The sequence below is a fragment of the Pseudophryne corroboree genome, chromosome 4 (assembly GCF_028390025.1).
Source record: "Pseudophryne corroboree isolate aPseCor3 chromosome 4, aPseCor3.hap2, whole genome shotgun sequence".
Taxonomy (NCBI): domain Eukaryota; kingdom Metazoa; phylum Chordata; class Amphibia; order Anura; family Myobatrachidae; genus Pseudophryne; species Pseudophryne corroboree.
This window is the reverse complement of record NC_086447.1, coordinates 2,750,530-2,765,449: the sequence shown is the minus strand read 5'-3', so window position 1 is coordinate 2,765,449 and position 14,920 is coordinate 2,750,530. Positions and strand designations below refer to the sequence as shown.

The 14,920-nt window shown below is 54.5% G+C and overlaps 1 protein-coding gene across 1 annotated transcript in view; it reads left to right on the top strand.

Annotated features, from left to right (window-relative positions):
* FNDC4 (fibronectin type III domain containing 4) overlaps positions 1-14,920 on the top strand; it is a 149,862-nt gene that overhangs the window by 126,034 nt on the left and 8,908 nt on the right. Inside the window, exon 6 of the mRNA XM_063914915.1 lies at positions 7,847-7,977. Within this exon, the coding sequence (XP_063770985.1) occupies positions 7,847-7,977 (131 nt within the window). The remainder of the gene's footprint in view (positions 1-7,846; positions 7,978-14,920) is intronic.

The window sequence follows — 14,920 nt, the reverse complement described above, 5'->3', positions numbered from 1 at the left end:
GGGCTCCTTGCCCCCCAGTGGGACTGTGGCAACGGAGGTACATAATAACCCACCGTGGGCCGCTTTTTCCACGCTTCTGCATATGCTAGTTCATAAACTAACACCCCCTATGGGACCACCTATGCCGGTACAACCGTATGTGGTCCCTGCAGCTAACCCGCCGTGGGCGGACGATTTATCTGCTCAATTGAAGAAGTTGAACCAGTCCCTGACTACTAAAAAGTCTGACCATCGCTCGCCTAAGCCAAAGGGGTCCTCTAAGCGAGCACTTGTCTCCTCACAATCCACTGCTGTCACTGACACCTCGTCTGATGAAGACGGCACTTACACTGACCCCACAGGTTCTGACTCAGATACGGCTGATGGGGAGGGTAGTTCACATGTGGATGTTCCTGATCTTTTGGAGGCTATTAAGTTAATTCTACAGATTACGGATGATCCCGAGCCATCCGTCCCTGCTAAGAAACCAGATAGGTTCAAGCGTCAGAAGGTGATTAAACAAGTTTTACCTCACTCTGACCCACCTAGTGGATATACGTCAGGAACCCTGGCAAAACCAAGGTACGAAGTTTGTGCCTCAAAAGAATATGCTGGCTCGCTATCCCCTCGCACCAGATCTACGCCTCCTCCAGTGTACTCACATGTGGCTAGGATGGTGGTTTCTTCAGCTCTACCTGTCACTACCATCACGTCTCTAAAAGAGCCTACGGATAAACGTGTGGAGGGTTGTCTGAAAGCGATTTACACCCTCATGGGTGCTGCACAAAGGCCCACTATTGCAGCAGCATGGGCTGCAGAGGCTATTGAAGCATGGGCCTTGGAGTTAGAAGCTGAAATCTCCTCTGACCATGCTAGACAATGCTTGTCATATATTGTCACAGCTTCTCACTATATTAAAGAGGCGGCTTCTGATGCCGGTATCCTAGCAACCAAGGCCTCTACTACGTCAGTCTTGGCTCGCCGGATATTGTGGCCGAGATCCTGGTCTGTGGATCTGGACTCTAGAAAAACCCTGGAGGTACTCCCTTTCAAGGGAGATATTCTGTTTGGGGAGGACTTAAATAAGATAGTGCAAACAAGGGTAGTATTGATGACTCTGTGCGCAAAGTACTGCTGCTGGCTTACATGTGCCCTTATGAGGTTTCCTTCACCCCTCACCACAGTGATACAATAAAAGGTTTTTGAGCAAATGACTTAGCCTGCGCTGTACGGATGAAGTCCTAGTCACGACAATCTTCCCAAACTTCAACTTACGTCACACTCAGTTCCACCATAGGGAAATGAAACAAAAGTAATAATAGTGAAGTCTGTTTTAATATAATGTCTATAAAATATTACAATTTAAAAGGTTGTATACACAATAAAAGTCAATTATAACACCAATTGGCTCCTGGTGCAAGGTAAATGCAGGGAAATTACCAGAGATAAATGGAACTGTGGCCAAACAGTCCCAAACAGTGCATGAATAATTGATGTGGACCAACACCAGTCCAATCAGCAAATAGCTCTGGTCACCTGATACCTTGAAAAAGACCCCGGATTGGGGTGGAAACGCGTCGGCAGCTTCCAGGTGTGAAGGGAACGCGGAGTCTGAAGCCAGGTGACCAGAGCTGTTTGCTGATTGGACTGGTGTTGGTCCACATCAATTATTCATGCACTGTTTGGGACTGTTTGGCCACAGTTCCATTTATCTCTGGTAATTTCCCTGCATTTACCTTGCACCAGGAGCCAATTGGTGTTATAATTGACTTTTTATTGTGTATACAACCTTTTAAATTGTAATATTTTATAGACATTATATTAAAACAGACTTCACTATTATTACTTTTGTTTCATTTCCCTATGGTGGAACTGAGTGTGACGTAAGTTGAAGTTTGGGAAGATTGTCGTGACTAGGACTTCATCCGTACAGCGCAGGCTAAGTCATTTGCTCAAAAACCTTTTATTAAATAAGATAGTGGCTGACTTGCTACTGCCAAAACTGCCTGTCTGCCAAGTACCGCTCCTTCTGTGTCGAAGGCTAAAAGTACTTCCTTTCGCCCTTCAGGTAAAGCAAAAGGCCAGGCGTACAACAAGCAGGCCCGTACTTCCAAACCTGGTAAGCCAAAGCCCAAAAGAGCTTGGGCGGCCCGTCAGCCAGCTTCCAAGGCCGATAAGCCTGCTGCATGATGTGGCGGGCCTCCCCCTGGGGGATCCCAGGGTGGGGGGCCGGCTTCTAGGGTATACCCAGGAATGGTTGAAGACCACTCAAGATGCCTGGGTACGGGAAGTCGTCGCTCGAGGTTACGCCATAGCCTTCAAAAACCGACCCCCTCATCGATTTTGCCGGACAGACGTCCCGTTGGACCAGACGAAGGCAAACACTCTACATTCGGTGGATACAGGAGTCGTAGTACAGGTGCCTCTTGCGCAGAGGGGCCGGGGGTACTATTCTCCGTTGTTTCTAGTCCCGAAACCGAATGCTTACCTGCATATTCCTATAGCAGCGTCACATCAGCAATACCTGAGGTTTGCGATTGGCAACCTCCATTACCAGTTTCGGGTGTTACCTTTTGGTTTAACAATGGTTCTGCGAGTCTTCACCAAAGTCATGGCGGTGATGACGGTGGTACTCCGCCGTCAAGGGGTCAGGATACTGCCGTATCTGGACGACTTGTTATCTAGATATGACTGTCCGGTTTCTACAAGCCCACGGGTGGCTCATCAACTGGAAGAAATCCTCCCTGGTCCCTGCTCAGAGCATGGTGCATCTGGGAGCGCTATTGGACAATCACAACCAGCGGTTGTTCTTGTGTCAAGAGAAAGTCCTGAAGCTTCAGGACAGGATTCGTTGCTTCCTTTCTCGTCCGCAAGTGTCGATACATTCGGCAATGCAGGTGCTGGGCCTCATGGTATCAGCATTCGACATGGTGGAGTATGCTCAATTCCATTCTCGCCCCCTCCAGAGGCTGATTGTAGCCAAGTGGGACGGCCTGCCTCACCGGATCAGGTCTCACATGATCTCATTGACTCCGGAGGTCCATCTGTCGCTGCTCTGGTGGCTCCAGGACCAACAATTGTGCAGGGGCCATCCCTTCTGGATATCCAACTGGGTCCCGTTGACGACAGATGCCAGTCTAAGAGGTTGGGGCGAGGTGCTGGAGCAACACTCCCTTCAGGGTCGGTGGACCAAGGAGGAGTCCCTCCTCTCAATCAACATTCTGGAATTGCGGGCGGTCTTCAATGCATTGAACCTAGCCCAGCATTTAATTCAGAACCGTCCTGTTCAAGTGCAGTCGGACAACGCCACCACAGTGGCTTACATAAATCATCAAGGCGGCACTCAAAGCCATCTGGCAATGAAGGAAGTCTCACGGATTCTACATTGGGCGGAACGCCATCTACCGGCCATATTGGCAATCTTCATTCCGGGAGTCCTGAATTGGGAAGCGGACTTTCTCAGTCGTCAGGACGTACATGCCGGCGAGTGGGGCCTCCATCCAGAAGTGTTTCAACTCCTCGTGGAAAGGTGGGGCCTTCCAGACGTAGATCTGATGGCGTCTCAACACAATCACAAGGATCCGGTCTTCGGAGCATGGACAAGGGATCCTCAAGCAGCATTTGTGGATGCGCTGACGGTGCCGTGGAGGTTTCGGCTGCCGTACGTGTTCCCTCCGGTGTCACTCTCCTGCCCAGGGTAATTTGGAAGTTCAAGCAAAAAGAGGGATTCTGCTTCTCATAGCTCCGGTGTGACCCAGACAGCACTGGTTCTCAGACCTGCAGGGTCTATCCTCAGAGCGTCCAATTCTACTTCCTCAACGCCTAGACCTTCTCGTTCAGGGCCCCTGTGTCTACCAGGACCTAGCCCGGCTGTCTTTGACGGCGTGGCTCTTGAAGCTTCCGTCTTGAGGGCTAAAGGGTTTTCTGAGGCGGTCATTCAAACTATGTTGCGGGCCCGGAAACCGGCTTCTGCTCGGATTTACTATAGTGTCTGGCATTCTTACTTTGTTTGGTGCGCATCTAACAATTATGACGCTTCCAAGTTTAGTACGGCCAAGTTGTTGGCTTTTCTTCAGCAGGGCCTGGACTTAGGTCTGCGTCTGGCCTCCCTCAAGGTTCATATTTCTGCCTTGTCGGTGTGGTTTCAGAGAAAAATTGCGACCTTACCTGATGTGCATACCTTTACTCAGGGTGTGTTGCGTATCCAACCTCCCTATGTCCCGCCTGTGGCTCTTGGGACTTGTCGGTGGTTTTGGAGGCGTTACAAGAGTCTCCGTTTGAACCTCTTGGTTCAGCTGATCTTAAGTGGCTTTCCCTTAAGGTGGTGTTTCTGCTGGCTATTGCTTCAGCTAGAAGAGTGTTGGATTTGGGTGCCTTGTCCTGTAGTTCCCCATATCTGATATTTCACCGTGACCAGGCGGTTCTTAGCACTCGTCCCGGATATTTACCTAAGGTGGTTTCCTCGTTCCACCTTAACCAGGAGATTGTGGTTCCGGCACTTGTTTCTCCTGATCTGTCTCCCAAAGAGCGGTCTTTGGATGTGGTATGGGCTCTCCGCATCTATGTGGAGAGAACTGCTTCTATTAGGAAATCTGATTCTCTCTTTGTACTGTTTGGATTTCACAAACAGGGCTGGCCTGCTCACAAGCAAACTTTGGCCAGATGGATTAGAATGGTGATTGCACATGCTTATGTAAGGGCTGGTCTGTCGGCTCCTGCTCACATTACGGCCCATTCTACTCGGTCTGTTGGACCTTCTTGGGCGGCCCACTGTGGTGCGACCCTTGAACAATTGTGCAAGGCGGCTACGTGGTCCTCAGAGAACACGTTCATAAGGTTCTATGCCTTCGATACTGCCGCTTCCCAGGATACTTCCTTTGGACGCCGGGTTCTTGTGCCCGCTACAATGCGTCCCCTCCCATAAGGAACTGCTTTAGGACATCCCCAATGTCTATCCTTGTGGAGCCCAGTGTACCCCGCAGCAGAAAACGAGATTTATGGTAAGAACTTACCTTTGTTAAATCTCTTTCTGCGAGGTACACTGGGCTCCACAAGGCGCCCACCCTGACGCACTTAGCTTCTTTGGGTTGGTATTGGCATAGCCCCTGACACCCTCTCCTGCGGTGAGTGTGTGGTGTATGTGGCTACCAACCGTTGTCATCTCTTTTCCTGCTACTGCATTGGGCTGGTTAACTAAAAACTGAGCTCCTGTGCTGGGAGGCGGGGTGATATGGGAAGCGGCGCTGTGCATTCTGGGAACAGTCAAAACTTTGAGCCTGTTGGTACCTCGGATCAAGATCCTACTCTACACCCAAAATGTCTATCCTTGTGGAGCACAGTGTACCTTACAAAAAGAGATTTAACAAAGGTAAGTTCTTACCATAAATATCGTTTTTCCACACATCTAGACTACACATAGATGTATCCTCTTGGCATAAGTAAACAATAGAAAACTAGGTGTAACATGAAGACATTACCTGGTGTAACAGATAATATAACACAACTGTTTATACTACAATACTAAGGCTACATACAGCAATCTGTTATTATAGAGTACATGGTGATAAAAGGTAAATATTCAACTGGTTTTGTTATATCAGTACATATACTGTGTGTATATATAATAAGATTTTAATTACCTGCTGGTAAATCCTATTCTCGTAGTCCGTAGAGGATGCTGGGGTCCATATTAGTACCATGGGGTATAGACGGGTCCACAAGGAGCCATTACCACTTTAAGAGTTTAAAAGTGTGGGCTGGCTCCTCCCTCTATGCCCCTACTACCAGACTCAGTCTAGAAATTGTGCCCGAGGAGACGACATACTTCGAGAGAAGGAATTACACAGATAGTGGCGATCTAATACACAGACACCAGACCTGTCCCCTCCTCCTAATACACAGACACCAGACCTGTCCCCTCCTCCTAATACACGGACACCAGACCTGTTCCTTCCTCCTAATACACAGACACCAGACCTGTCCCCTCCTTCTAATACACAGACACCAGACCTGTCCCCTCCTCCTAATACACAGACACCAGACCTGTCCCATCCACCTAATACAGACATCAGACCTGTCCCCTCCTCCTAATACACAGACACCAGACCTGTCCCCTCCTCCTGATACACAGACACCAGACCTGTCCCCTCCTCCTGATACACAGACACCAGACCTGTCCCCTCCTCCTAATACACAGACACCAGACCTGTCCCCTCCTCCTGATACACAGACACCAGACCTGTCCCCTCCTCCTGATACACAGACACCAGACCTGTCTCCTCCTCCTGATACACAGACACCAGACCTGTCTCCTCCTCCTGATACACAGACACCAGACCTGTCTCCTCCTCCTGATACACAGACACCAGACCTGTCCCCTCCTCCTAATACACAGGCACCAGACCTGCCCCCCCTACTGATACACAGACACCAGACCTGTCCCCTCCTCCTGATACACAGACACCAGACCTGTCCCCTCCTCCTAATACACAGACACCAGACCTGTCCCCTCCTCCTGATACACAGACACCAGACCTGTCCCCTCCTCCTAATACACAGGCACCAGACCTGTCCCCTCCTCCTCCTGATACAGACACCAGACCTGCCCCCCCTCCTGATACACATACACCAGACCTGTCCCCTCCTCCTGATACACAGACACCAGACCTGTCCCCTCCTCCTAATACACAGACACCAGACCTGTCCCCTCCTCCTAATACACAGACACCAGACCTGTCCCCTCCTCCTAATACACAGACACCATACCTGTCCCATCCACCTAATACAGACATCAGACCTGTCCCCTCCTCCTGATACACAGACACCAGACCTGTCCCCTCCTCCTAATACACAGACACCAGACCTGTCCCCTCCTCCTGATACACAGACACCAGACCTGTCCCCTCCTCCTGATACACAGACACCAGACCTGTCTCCTCCTCCTGATACACAGACACCAGACCTGTCCCCTCCTCCTAATACACAGGCACCAGACCTGTCCCCTCCTCCTGATACAGACACCAGACCTGCCCCCCCTCCTGATACACAGACACCAGACCTGTCCCCTCCTCCTGATACACAGACACCAGACCTGTCCCCTCCTCCTAATACACAGACACCAGACCTGTCCCCTCCTCCTGATACACAGACACCAGACCTGTCCCCTCCTCCTAATACACAGACACCAGGCCTGTCCCCTCCTCCTAATACACAGACACCAGACCTGTCCCATCCACCTAATACAGACATCAGACCTGTCCCCTCCTCCTAATACACAGACACCAGACCTGTCCCCTCCTCCTGATACACAGACACCAGACCTGTCCCCTCCTCCTGATACACAGACACCAGACCTGTACCCTCCTCCTGATACACAGACACCAGACCTGTCCCCTCCTCCTGATACACAGACACCAGACCTGTCTCCTCCTCCTGATACACAGACACCAGACCTGTCCCATCCACCTAATACAGACATCAGACCTGTCCCCTCCTCCTAATACACAGACACCAGACCTGTCCCCTCCTCCTGATACACAAACACCAGACCTGTCCCCTCCTCCTGATACAGACACCAGACCTGTACCCTACTCCTGATACACAGACACCAGACCTGTCCCCTCCTCCTGATACACAGACACCAGACCTGTCTCCTCCTCCTGATACACAGACACCAGACCTGTCCCCTCCTCCTGATACAGACACCAGACCTGCCCCCCTCCTGATACACAGACATCAGACCTGTCCCCTCCTCCTAATACACAGACATCAGACCTGTCCCCTCCTTCTAATACACAGACACCAGACCTGTCCCCTCCTCCTAATACACAGACACCAGACCTAATGCTGCCTGTTTCTCTGTATATAGCGGTCATTGCGCTGTTCTGCCGTCAGTACGATATCATTAAGGACAATGATTCCAACAACAACAAGGAAAAGGCGAAGCCATCGTCAGAGCAGAGCACTCCGGAGCGGCAGACGGGCGGCTTACTGCGGAAGGTAGGTGCTCAGCCAGCAAAGGGCAGTATCATTTACCCCATGGGGTATCTCTATCACAGAAAGTAACTACGTGCCCCCGCAGATCAGAGTATTCCTCCCCCTGCCCCCCCCTAATCAGAGTATCCCTCTCCTGCCCCCCCCCCAGATCAGAGTATCCCTCCCCTGCCCCCCCAGATCAGAGTATCCCTCTCCTTCCCCCTCAGATCAGAGTATCCCTCTCCTGCCCCCCTCAGATCAGAGTATCCCTCTCCTGCCCCCTCAGATCAGAGTATCCCTCTCCTGCCCCCCCCCCCAGATCAGAGTACCCCTCTCCTACCCCCTCAGATCAGAGTATCCCTCTCCTGCACCCCCCAGATCAGAGTATCCCTCTCCTGCCACCCAGATCAGAGTATCCCTCTCCTGCCCCCCAGATCAGAGTATCCCTCTCCTGCCCCCCCCAGATCAGAGTATCCCTCTCCTGCCCCCCCAGATCAGAGTATCCCTCTCCTGCCCCCCTCAGATCAGAGAATCCCTCTCCTGCCCCCCTCAGATCAGAGTATCCCTCTCCTGCCCCAAAGATCAGAGTATCCCTCCCCTGCCCCCTCAGATCAGAGTATCCCTCCCCTGCCCCCCCAAGTCAGAGTATCCCTCTCCTGCCCCCCAGATCAGAGTATCCCTCTCCTGCCCCCCAGATCAGAGTATCCTTCTCCTGCCCCCCAGATCAGAGTATCCCTCTCCTGCCCCCCAGATCAGAGTATCCCTCTCCTGCCTCCCAGATCAGAGTATCCCTCTCCTGCCTCCCAGATCAGAGTATCCCTCTCCTGCCACCCAGATCAGAGTATCCCTCTCCTGCCCCCTCAGATCAGAGTATCCCTCCCCTGCCCTCAGATTAGAGTATCCCTCTCCTGCAGCCCCAGATCAGAGTATCCCTCTCCTGCCCCCCAGATCAGAGTATCCCTCTCCTGCCCCCCCCCCAGATCAGAGTATCCCTCTCCTGCCCCCAGATCAGAGTATCCCTCTCCTGCCACTCAGATCAGAGTATCCCTCTCCTGCCACTCAGATCAGAGTATCCCTCTCCTGCCACTCAGATCAGAGTATCCCTCTCCTGCCACTCAGATCAGAGTATCCCTCTCCTGCCACTCAGATCAGAGTATCCCTCTCCTGCCCCCAGATCAGAGTATCCCTCTCCTGCCCCCCAGATCAGAGTATCCCTCTCCTGCCCCCCCCCCCCCCAGATCAGAGTATCCCTCTCCTGCCCCCTCAGATCAGAGTATCCCTCCCCCCCCCCCCCCCAGATCAGAGTATCCCTCATCTGCCCCCCTCAGATCAGAGAATCCCTCTCCTGCCCCCCCAGATCAGAGTATCCCTCTCCTGCCCCCTCAGATCAGAGTATCCCTCTCCTGCCCCCTCAGATCAGAGTATCCCTCTCCTGCCCCCTCAGATCAGAGTATCCCTCTCCTGCCCCCTCAGATCAGAGTATCCCTCTCCTGCCCCCTCAGATCAGAGTATCCCTCCCCTGCCCCCTCAGATCAGAGTATCCCTCTCCTGCCCCCTCAGATCAGAGTATCCCTCTCCTGCCCCCTCAGATCAGAGTATCCCTCTCCTGCCCCCTCAGATCAGAGTATCTCTCTCCTGCCCCCTCAGATCAGAGTATCCCTCTCCTGCCCCCTCAGATCAGAGTATCCCTCTCCTGCCCCCTCAGATCAGAGTATCCCTCTCCTACCCCCTCAGATCAGAGTATCCCTCTCCTGCCCCCTCAGATCAGAGTATCCCTCTCCTGCCCCCTCAGATCAGAGTATCCCTCTCCTGCCCCCTCAGATCAGAGTATCCCTCTCCTGCCCCCTCAGATCAGAGTATCCCTCTCCTGCCCCCTCAGATCAGAGTATCCCTCTCCTGCCCCCTCAGATCAGAGTATCCCTCTCCTGCCCCCTCAGATCAGAGTATCCCTCTCCTGCCCCCTCAGATCAGAGTATCCCTCTCCTGCCCCCTCAGATCAGAGTATCCCTCTCCTGCCCCCTCAGATCAGAGTATCCCTCTCCTACCCCCTCAGATCAGAGTATCCCTCTCCTGCCCCCCAGATCAGAGTATCCCTCTCCTGCCCCCAGATCAGAGTATCCCTCTCCTGCCCCCAGATCAGAGTATCCCTCTCCTGCCACTCAGATCAGAGTATCCCTCTCCTGCCCCCAGATCAGAGTATCCCTCTCCTGCCCCCCAGATCAGAGTATCCCTCTCCTGCCCCCTCAGATCAGAGTATCCCTCCCCTGCCCCAAAGATCAGAGTATCCCTCTCCTGCCCCCTCAGATCAGAGTAACCCTCCCCTGCCCCCCAAAATCAGAGTATCCCTCTCCTGCTCCAAAGATCAGAGTATCCCTCCCCTGCCCCCTCAGATCAGAGTATCCCTCCCCTGCCCCCTCAGATCAGAGTATCCCTCTCCTGCCACTCAGATCAGAGTATCCCTCTCCTGCCCCCCAGATCAGAGTATCCCTCTCCTGCCCCCCAGATCAGAGTATCCCTCTCCTGCCCCCCCCCCCCCCAGATCAGAGTATCCCTCCCCTACCCCCCTCAGATCAGAGTATCCCTCCCCTACCCCCCCTCAGATCAGAGTATCCCTCTCCTGCCCCCTCAGATCAGAGTATCCCTCTCCTGCCCCCTCAGATCAGAGTATCCCTCTCCTGCCCCCTCAGATCAGAGTATCCCTCTCCTGCCCCACTCAGATCAGAGTATCCCTCTCCTGCCCCCTCAGATCAGAGTATCCCTCTCCTGCCCCCCCCCCCCAGATCAGAGTATCCCTCTCCTGCCCCCCAGATCAGAGTATCCCTCTCCTGCCACCCAGATCAGAGTATCCCTCTCCTGCCACCCAGATCAGAGTATCCCTCTCCTGCCCCCTCAGATCAGAGTATCCCTCCCCTGCCCTCAGATCAGAGTATCCCTCTCCTGCAGCCCCAGATCAGAGTATCCCTCTCCTGCCCCCCCCCCAGATCAGAGTATCCCTCTCCTGCCCCCAGATCAGAGTATCCCTCTCCTGCCACTCAGATCAGAGTATCCCTCCCCTGCCCACTCAGATCAGAGTATCCCTCTCAGATCAGAGTATCCCTCTCCTGCCCCCCTTAGATCAGAGTATCCCTCTCCTGCCCCCTCAGATCAGAGTATCCCTCTCCAGCCCCCCCCCCAGATCAGAGTATCCCTCTCCTGCCCCCCTCAGATCAGAGTATCCCTCTCCTGCCCCCCTCAGATCAGAATATCCCTCTCCTGCCCCCCTCAGATCAGAGAATCCCTCTCCTGCCCCCCTCAGATCAGAGTATCCCTCTCCTGCCCCAAAGATCAGAGTATCCCTCCCCTGCCCCCTCAGATCAGAGTATCCCTCCCCTGCCCCCCCAAGTCAGAGTATCCCTCTCCTGCCCCAAAGATCAGAGTATCCCTCTCCTGCCCCCTCAGATCAGAGTATCCCTCCCCTGCCCCCCCAAATCAGAGTATCCCTCTCCTGCTCCAAAGATCAGAGTATCCCTCCCCTGCCCCCTCAGATCAGAGTATCCCTCTCCTGCCACTCAGATCAGAGTATCCCTCTCCTGCCCCCCAGATCAGAGTATCCCTCTCCTGCCCCCCCCCCCAGATCAGAGTATCCCTCTCCTGCCCCCTCAGATCAGAGTATCCCTCCCCTACCCCCCTCAGATCAGAGTATCCCTCCCCTACCCCCCCTCAGATCAGAGTATCCCTCCCCTACCCCCCCTCAGATCAGAGTATCCCTCTCCTGCCCCCTCAGATCAGAGTATCCCTCTCCTGCCCCCTCAGATCAGAGTATCCCTCTCCTGCCCCCTCAGATCAGAGTATCCCTCTCCTGCCCCCCAGATCAGAGTATCCCTCTCCTGCCCCCTCAGATCAGAGTATCCCTCTCCTGCCCCCCCCCCCAGATCAGAGTATCCCTCTTCTGCCCCCCAGATCAGAGTATCCCTCTCCTGCCCCCCAGATCAGAGTATCCCTCTCCTGCCCCCCAGATCAGAGTATCCCTCTCCTGCCCCCCAGATCAGAGTATCCCTCTCCTGCCCCCCAGATCAGAGTATCCCTCTCCTGCCTCCCAGATCAGAGTATCCCTCTCCTGCCACCCAGATCAGAGTATCCCTCTCCTGCCACCCAGATCAGAGTATCCCTCTCCTGCCCCCTCAGATCAGAGTATCCCTCCCCTGCCCTCAGATTAGAGTATCCCTCTCCTGCAGCCCCAGATCAGAGTATCCCTCTCCTGCCCCCCAGATCAGAGTATCCCTCTCCTGCCCCCCCCCAGATCAGAGTATCCCTCTCCTGCCCCCAGATCAGAGTATCCCTCTCCTGCCCCCAGATCAGAGTATCCCTCTCCTGCCACTCAGATCAGAGTATCCCTCTCCTGCCCCCAGATCAGAGTATCCCTCTCCTGCCACTCAGATCAGAGTATCCCTCTCCTGCCCCCAGATCAGAGTATCCCTCTCCTGCCACTCAGATCAGAGTATCCCTCTCCTGCCCCCAGATCAGAGTATCCCTCTCCTGCCCCCCAGATCAGAGTATCCCTCTCCTGCCCCCCCCCCAGATCAGAGTATCCCTCTCCTGCCCCCTCAGATCAGAGTATCCCTCCCCTACCCCCTCAGATCAGAGTATCTCTCTCCTGCCCCCTCAGATCAGAGTATCCCTCTCCTGCAGCCCCAGATCAGAGTATCCCTCCCCTGCCCTCAGATCAGAGTATCCCTCCCCTACCCCCCCAGATCAGAGTATCCCTCATCTGCCCCCCTCAGATCAGAGAATCCCTCTCCTGCCCCCCCAGATCAGAGTATCCCTCTCCTGACCCCTCAGATCAGAGTATCCCTCTCCTGCCCCCTCAGATCAGAGTATCCCTCTCCTGCCCCCTCAGATCAGAGTATCCCTCCCCTGCCCCCTCAGATCAGAGTATCCCTCTCCTGCCCCCTCAGATCAGAGTATCCCTCTCCTGCCCCCTCAGATCAGAATATCCCTCCCCTGCCCCCTCAGATCAGAGTATCCCTCCCCTGCCACCCAGATCAGAGTATCCCTCTCCTGCCCCCTCAGATCAGAGTATCCCTCTCCTGCCCCAAAGATCAGAGTATCCCTCCCCTGCCCCCTCAGATCAGAGTATCCCTCTCCTGCCACCCAGATCAGAGTATCCCTCTCCTGCCTCCCAGATCAGAGTATCCCTCTCCTGCCACCCAGATCAGAGTATCCCTCTCCTGCCACCCAGATCAGAGTATCCCTCTCCTGCCCCCTCAGATCAGAGTTTCCCTCCCCTGCCCTCAGATTAGAGTATCCCTCTCCTGCAGCCCCAGATCAGAGTATCCCTCTCCTGCCCCCAGATCAGAGTATCCCTCTCCTGCCCCCCCCCAGATCAGAGTATCCCTCTCCTGCCCCCAGATCAGAGTATCCCTCTCCTGCCACTCAGATCAGAGTATCCCTCTCCTGCCCCCAGATCAGAGTATCCCTCTCCTGCCACTCAGATCAGAGTATCCCTCTCCTGCCCCCAGATCAGAGTATCCCTCTCCTGCCACTCAGATCAGAGTATCCCTCTCCTGCCCCCAGATCAGAGTATCCCTCTCCTGCCCCCCAGATCAGAGTATCCCTCTCCTGCCCCCCCCCCCAGATCAGAGTATCCCTCTCCTGCCCCCTCAGATCAGAGTATCCCTCCCCTACCCCCTCAGATCAGAGTATCTCTCTCCTGCCCCCTCAGATCAGAGTATCCCTCTCCTGCAGCCCCAGATCAGAGTATCCCTCCCCTGCCCTCAGATCAGAGTATCCCTCCCCTACCCCCCCAGATCAGAGTATCCCTCATCTGCCCCCCTCAGATCAGAGAATCCCTCTCCTGCCCCCCCAGATCAGAGTATCCCTCTCCTGCCCCCTCAGATCAGAGTATCCCTCTCCTGCCCCCTCAGATCAGAGTATCCCTCTCCTGCCCCCTCAGATCAGAGTATCCCTCTCCTGCCCCCTCAGATCAGAGTATCCCTCTCCTGCCCCCTCAGATCAGAGTATCCCTCTCCTGCCCCAAAGATCAGAGTATCCCTCTCCTGCCCCCTCAGATCAGAGTATCCCTCCCCTGCCCCCTCAGATCAGAGTATCCCTCTCCTGCCACTCAGATCAGAGTATCCCTCTCCTGCCCCCAGATCAGAGTATCCCTCTCCTGCCACTCAGATCAGAGTATCCCTCTCCTGCCACTCAGATCAGAGCATCCCTCTCCTGCCCCCTCAGATCAGAGTATCCCTCTCCTACCCCCTCAGATCAGAGTTTCCCTCCCCTGCCCTCAGATTAGAGTATCCCTCTCCTGCAGCCCCAGATCAGAGTATCCCTCTCCTGCCCCCAGATCAGAGTATCCCTCTCCTGCCACTCAGATCAGAGTATCCCTCTCCTGCCCCCCAGATCAGAGTATCCCTCTCCTGCCCCCAGATCAGAGTATCACTCTCCTGCCCCCAGATCAGAGTATCCCTCTCCTGCCCCCCAGATCAGAGTATCCCTCTCCTGCCCCCTCAGATCAGAGTATCCCTCTCCTGCCCCCCCCCCCCCCCAGATCAGAGTATCCCTCTCCTGCCACCCCAGATCAGAGTATCCCTCTCCTGCCACCCAGATCAGAGTATCCTTCTCCTGCCCCCCAGATCAGAGTATCCCTCTCCTGCCCCCTCAGATCAGAGTATCCCTCTCCTGCCCCCTCAGATCAGAGTATCCCTCCCCTGCCCCCTCAGATCAGAGTATCCCTCCCCTGCCCCCTCAGATCAGAGTATCCCTCTCCTGCCCCCTCAGATCAGAGTATCCCTCTCCTGCCCCAAAGATCAGAGTATCCCTCTCCTGCCCCCTCAGATCAGAGTATCCCTCTCCTGCCCCCTCAGATCAGAGTATCCCTCTCCTGCCTCCTCATATCAGAGTATCCATCCCCTGCCCCCTCAGATCAGAGTATCCCTCTCCTGCCTCCTCAGATCAGAGTATCCATCCCCTGCCCCCTCAGATC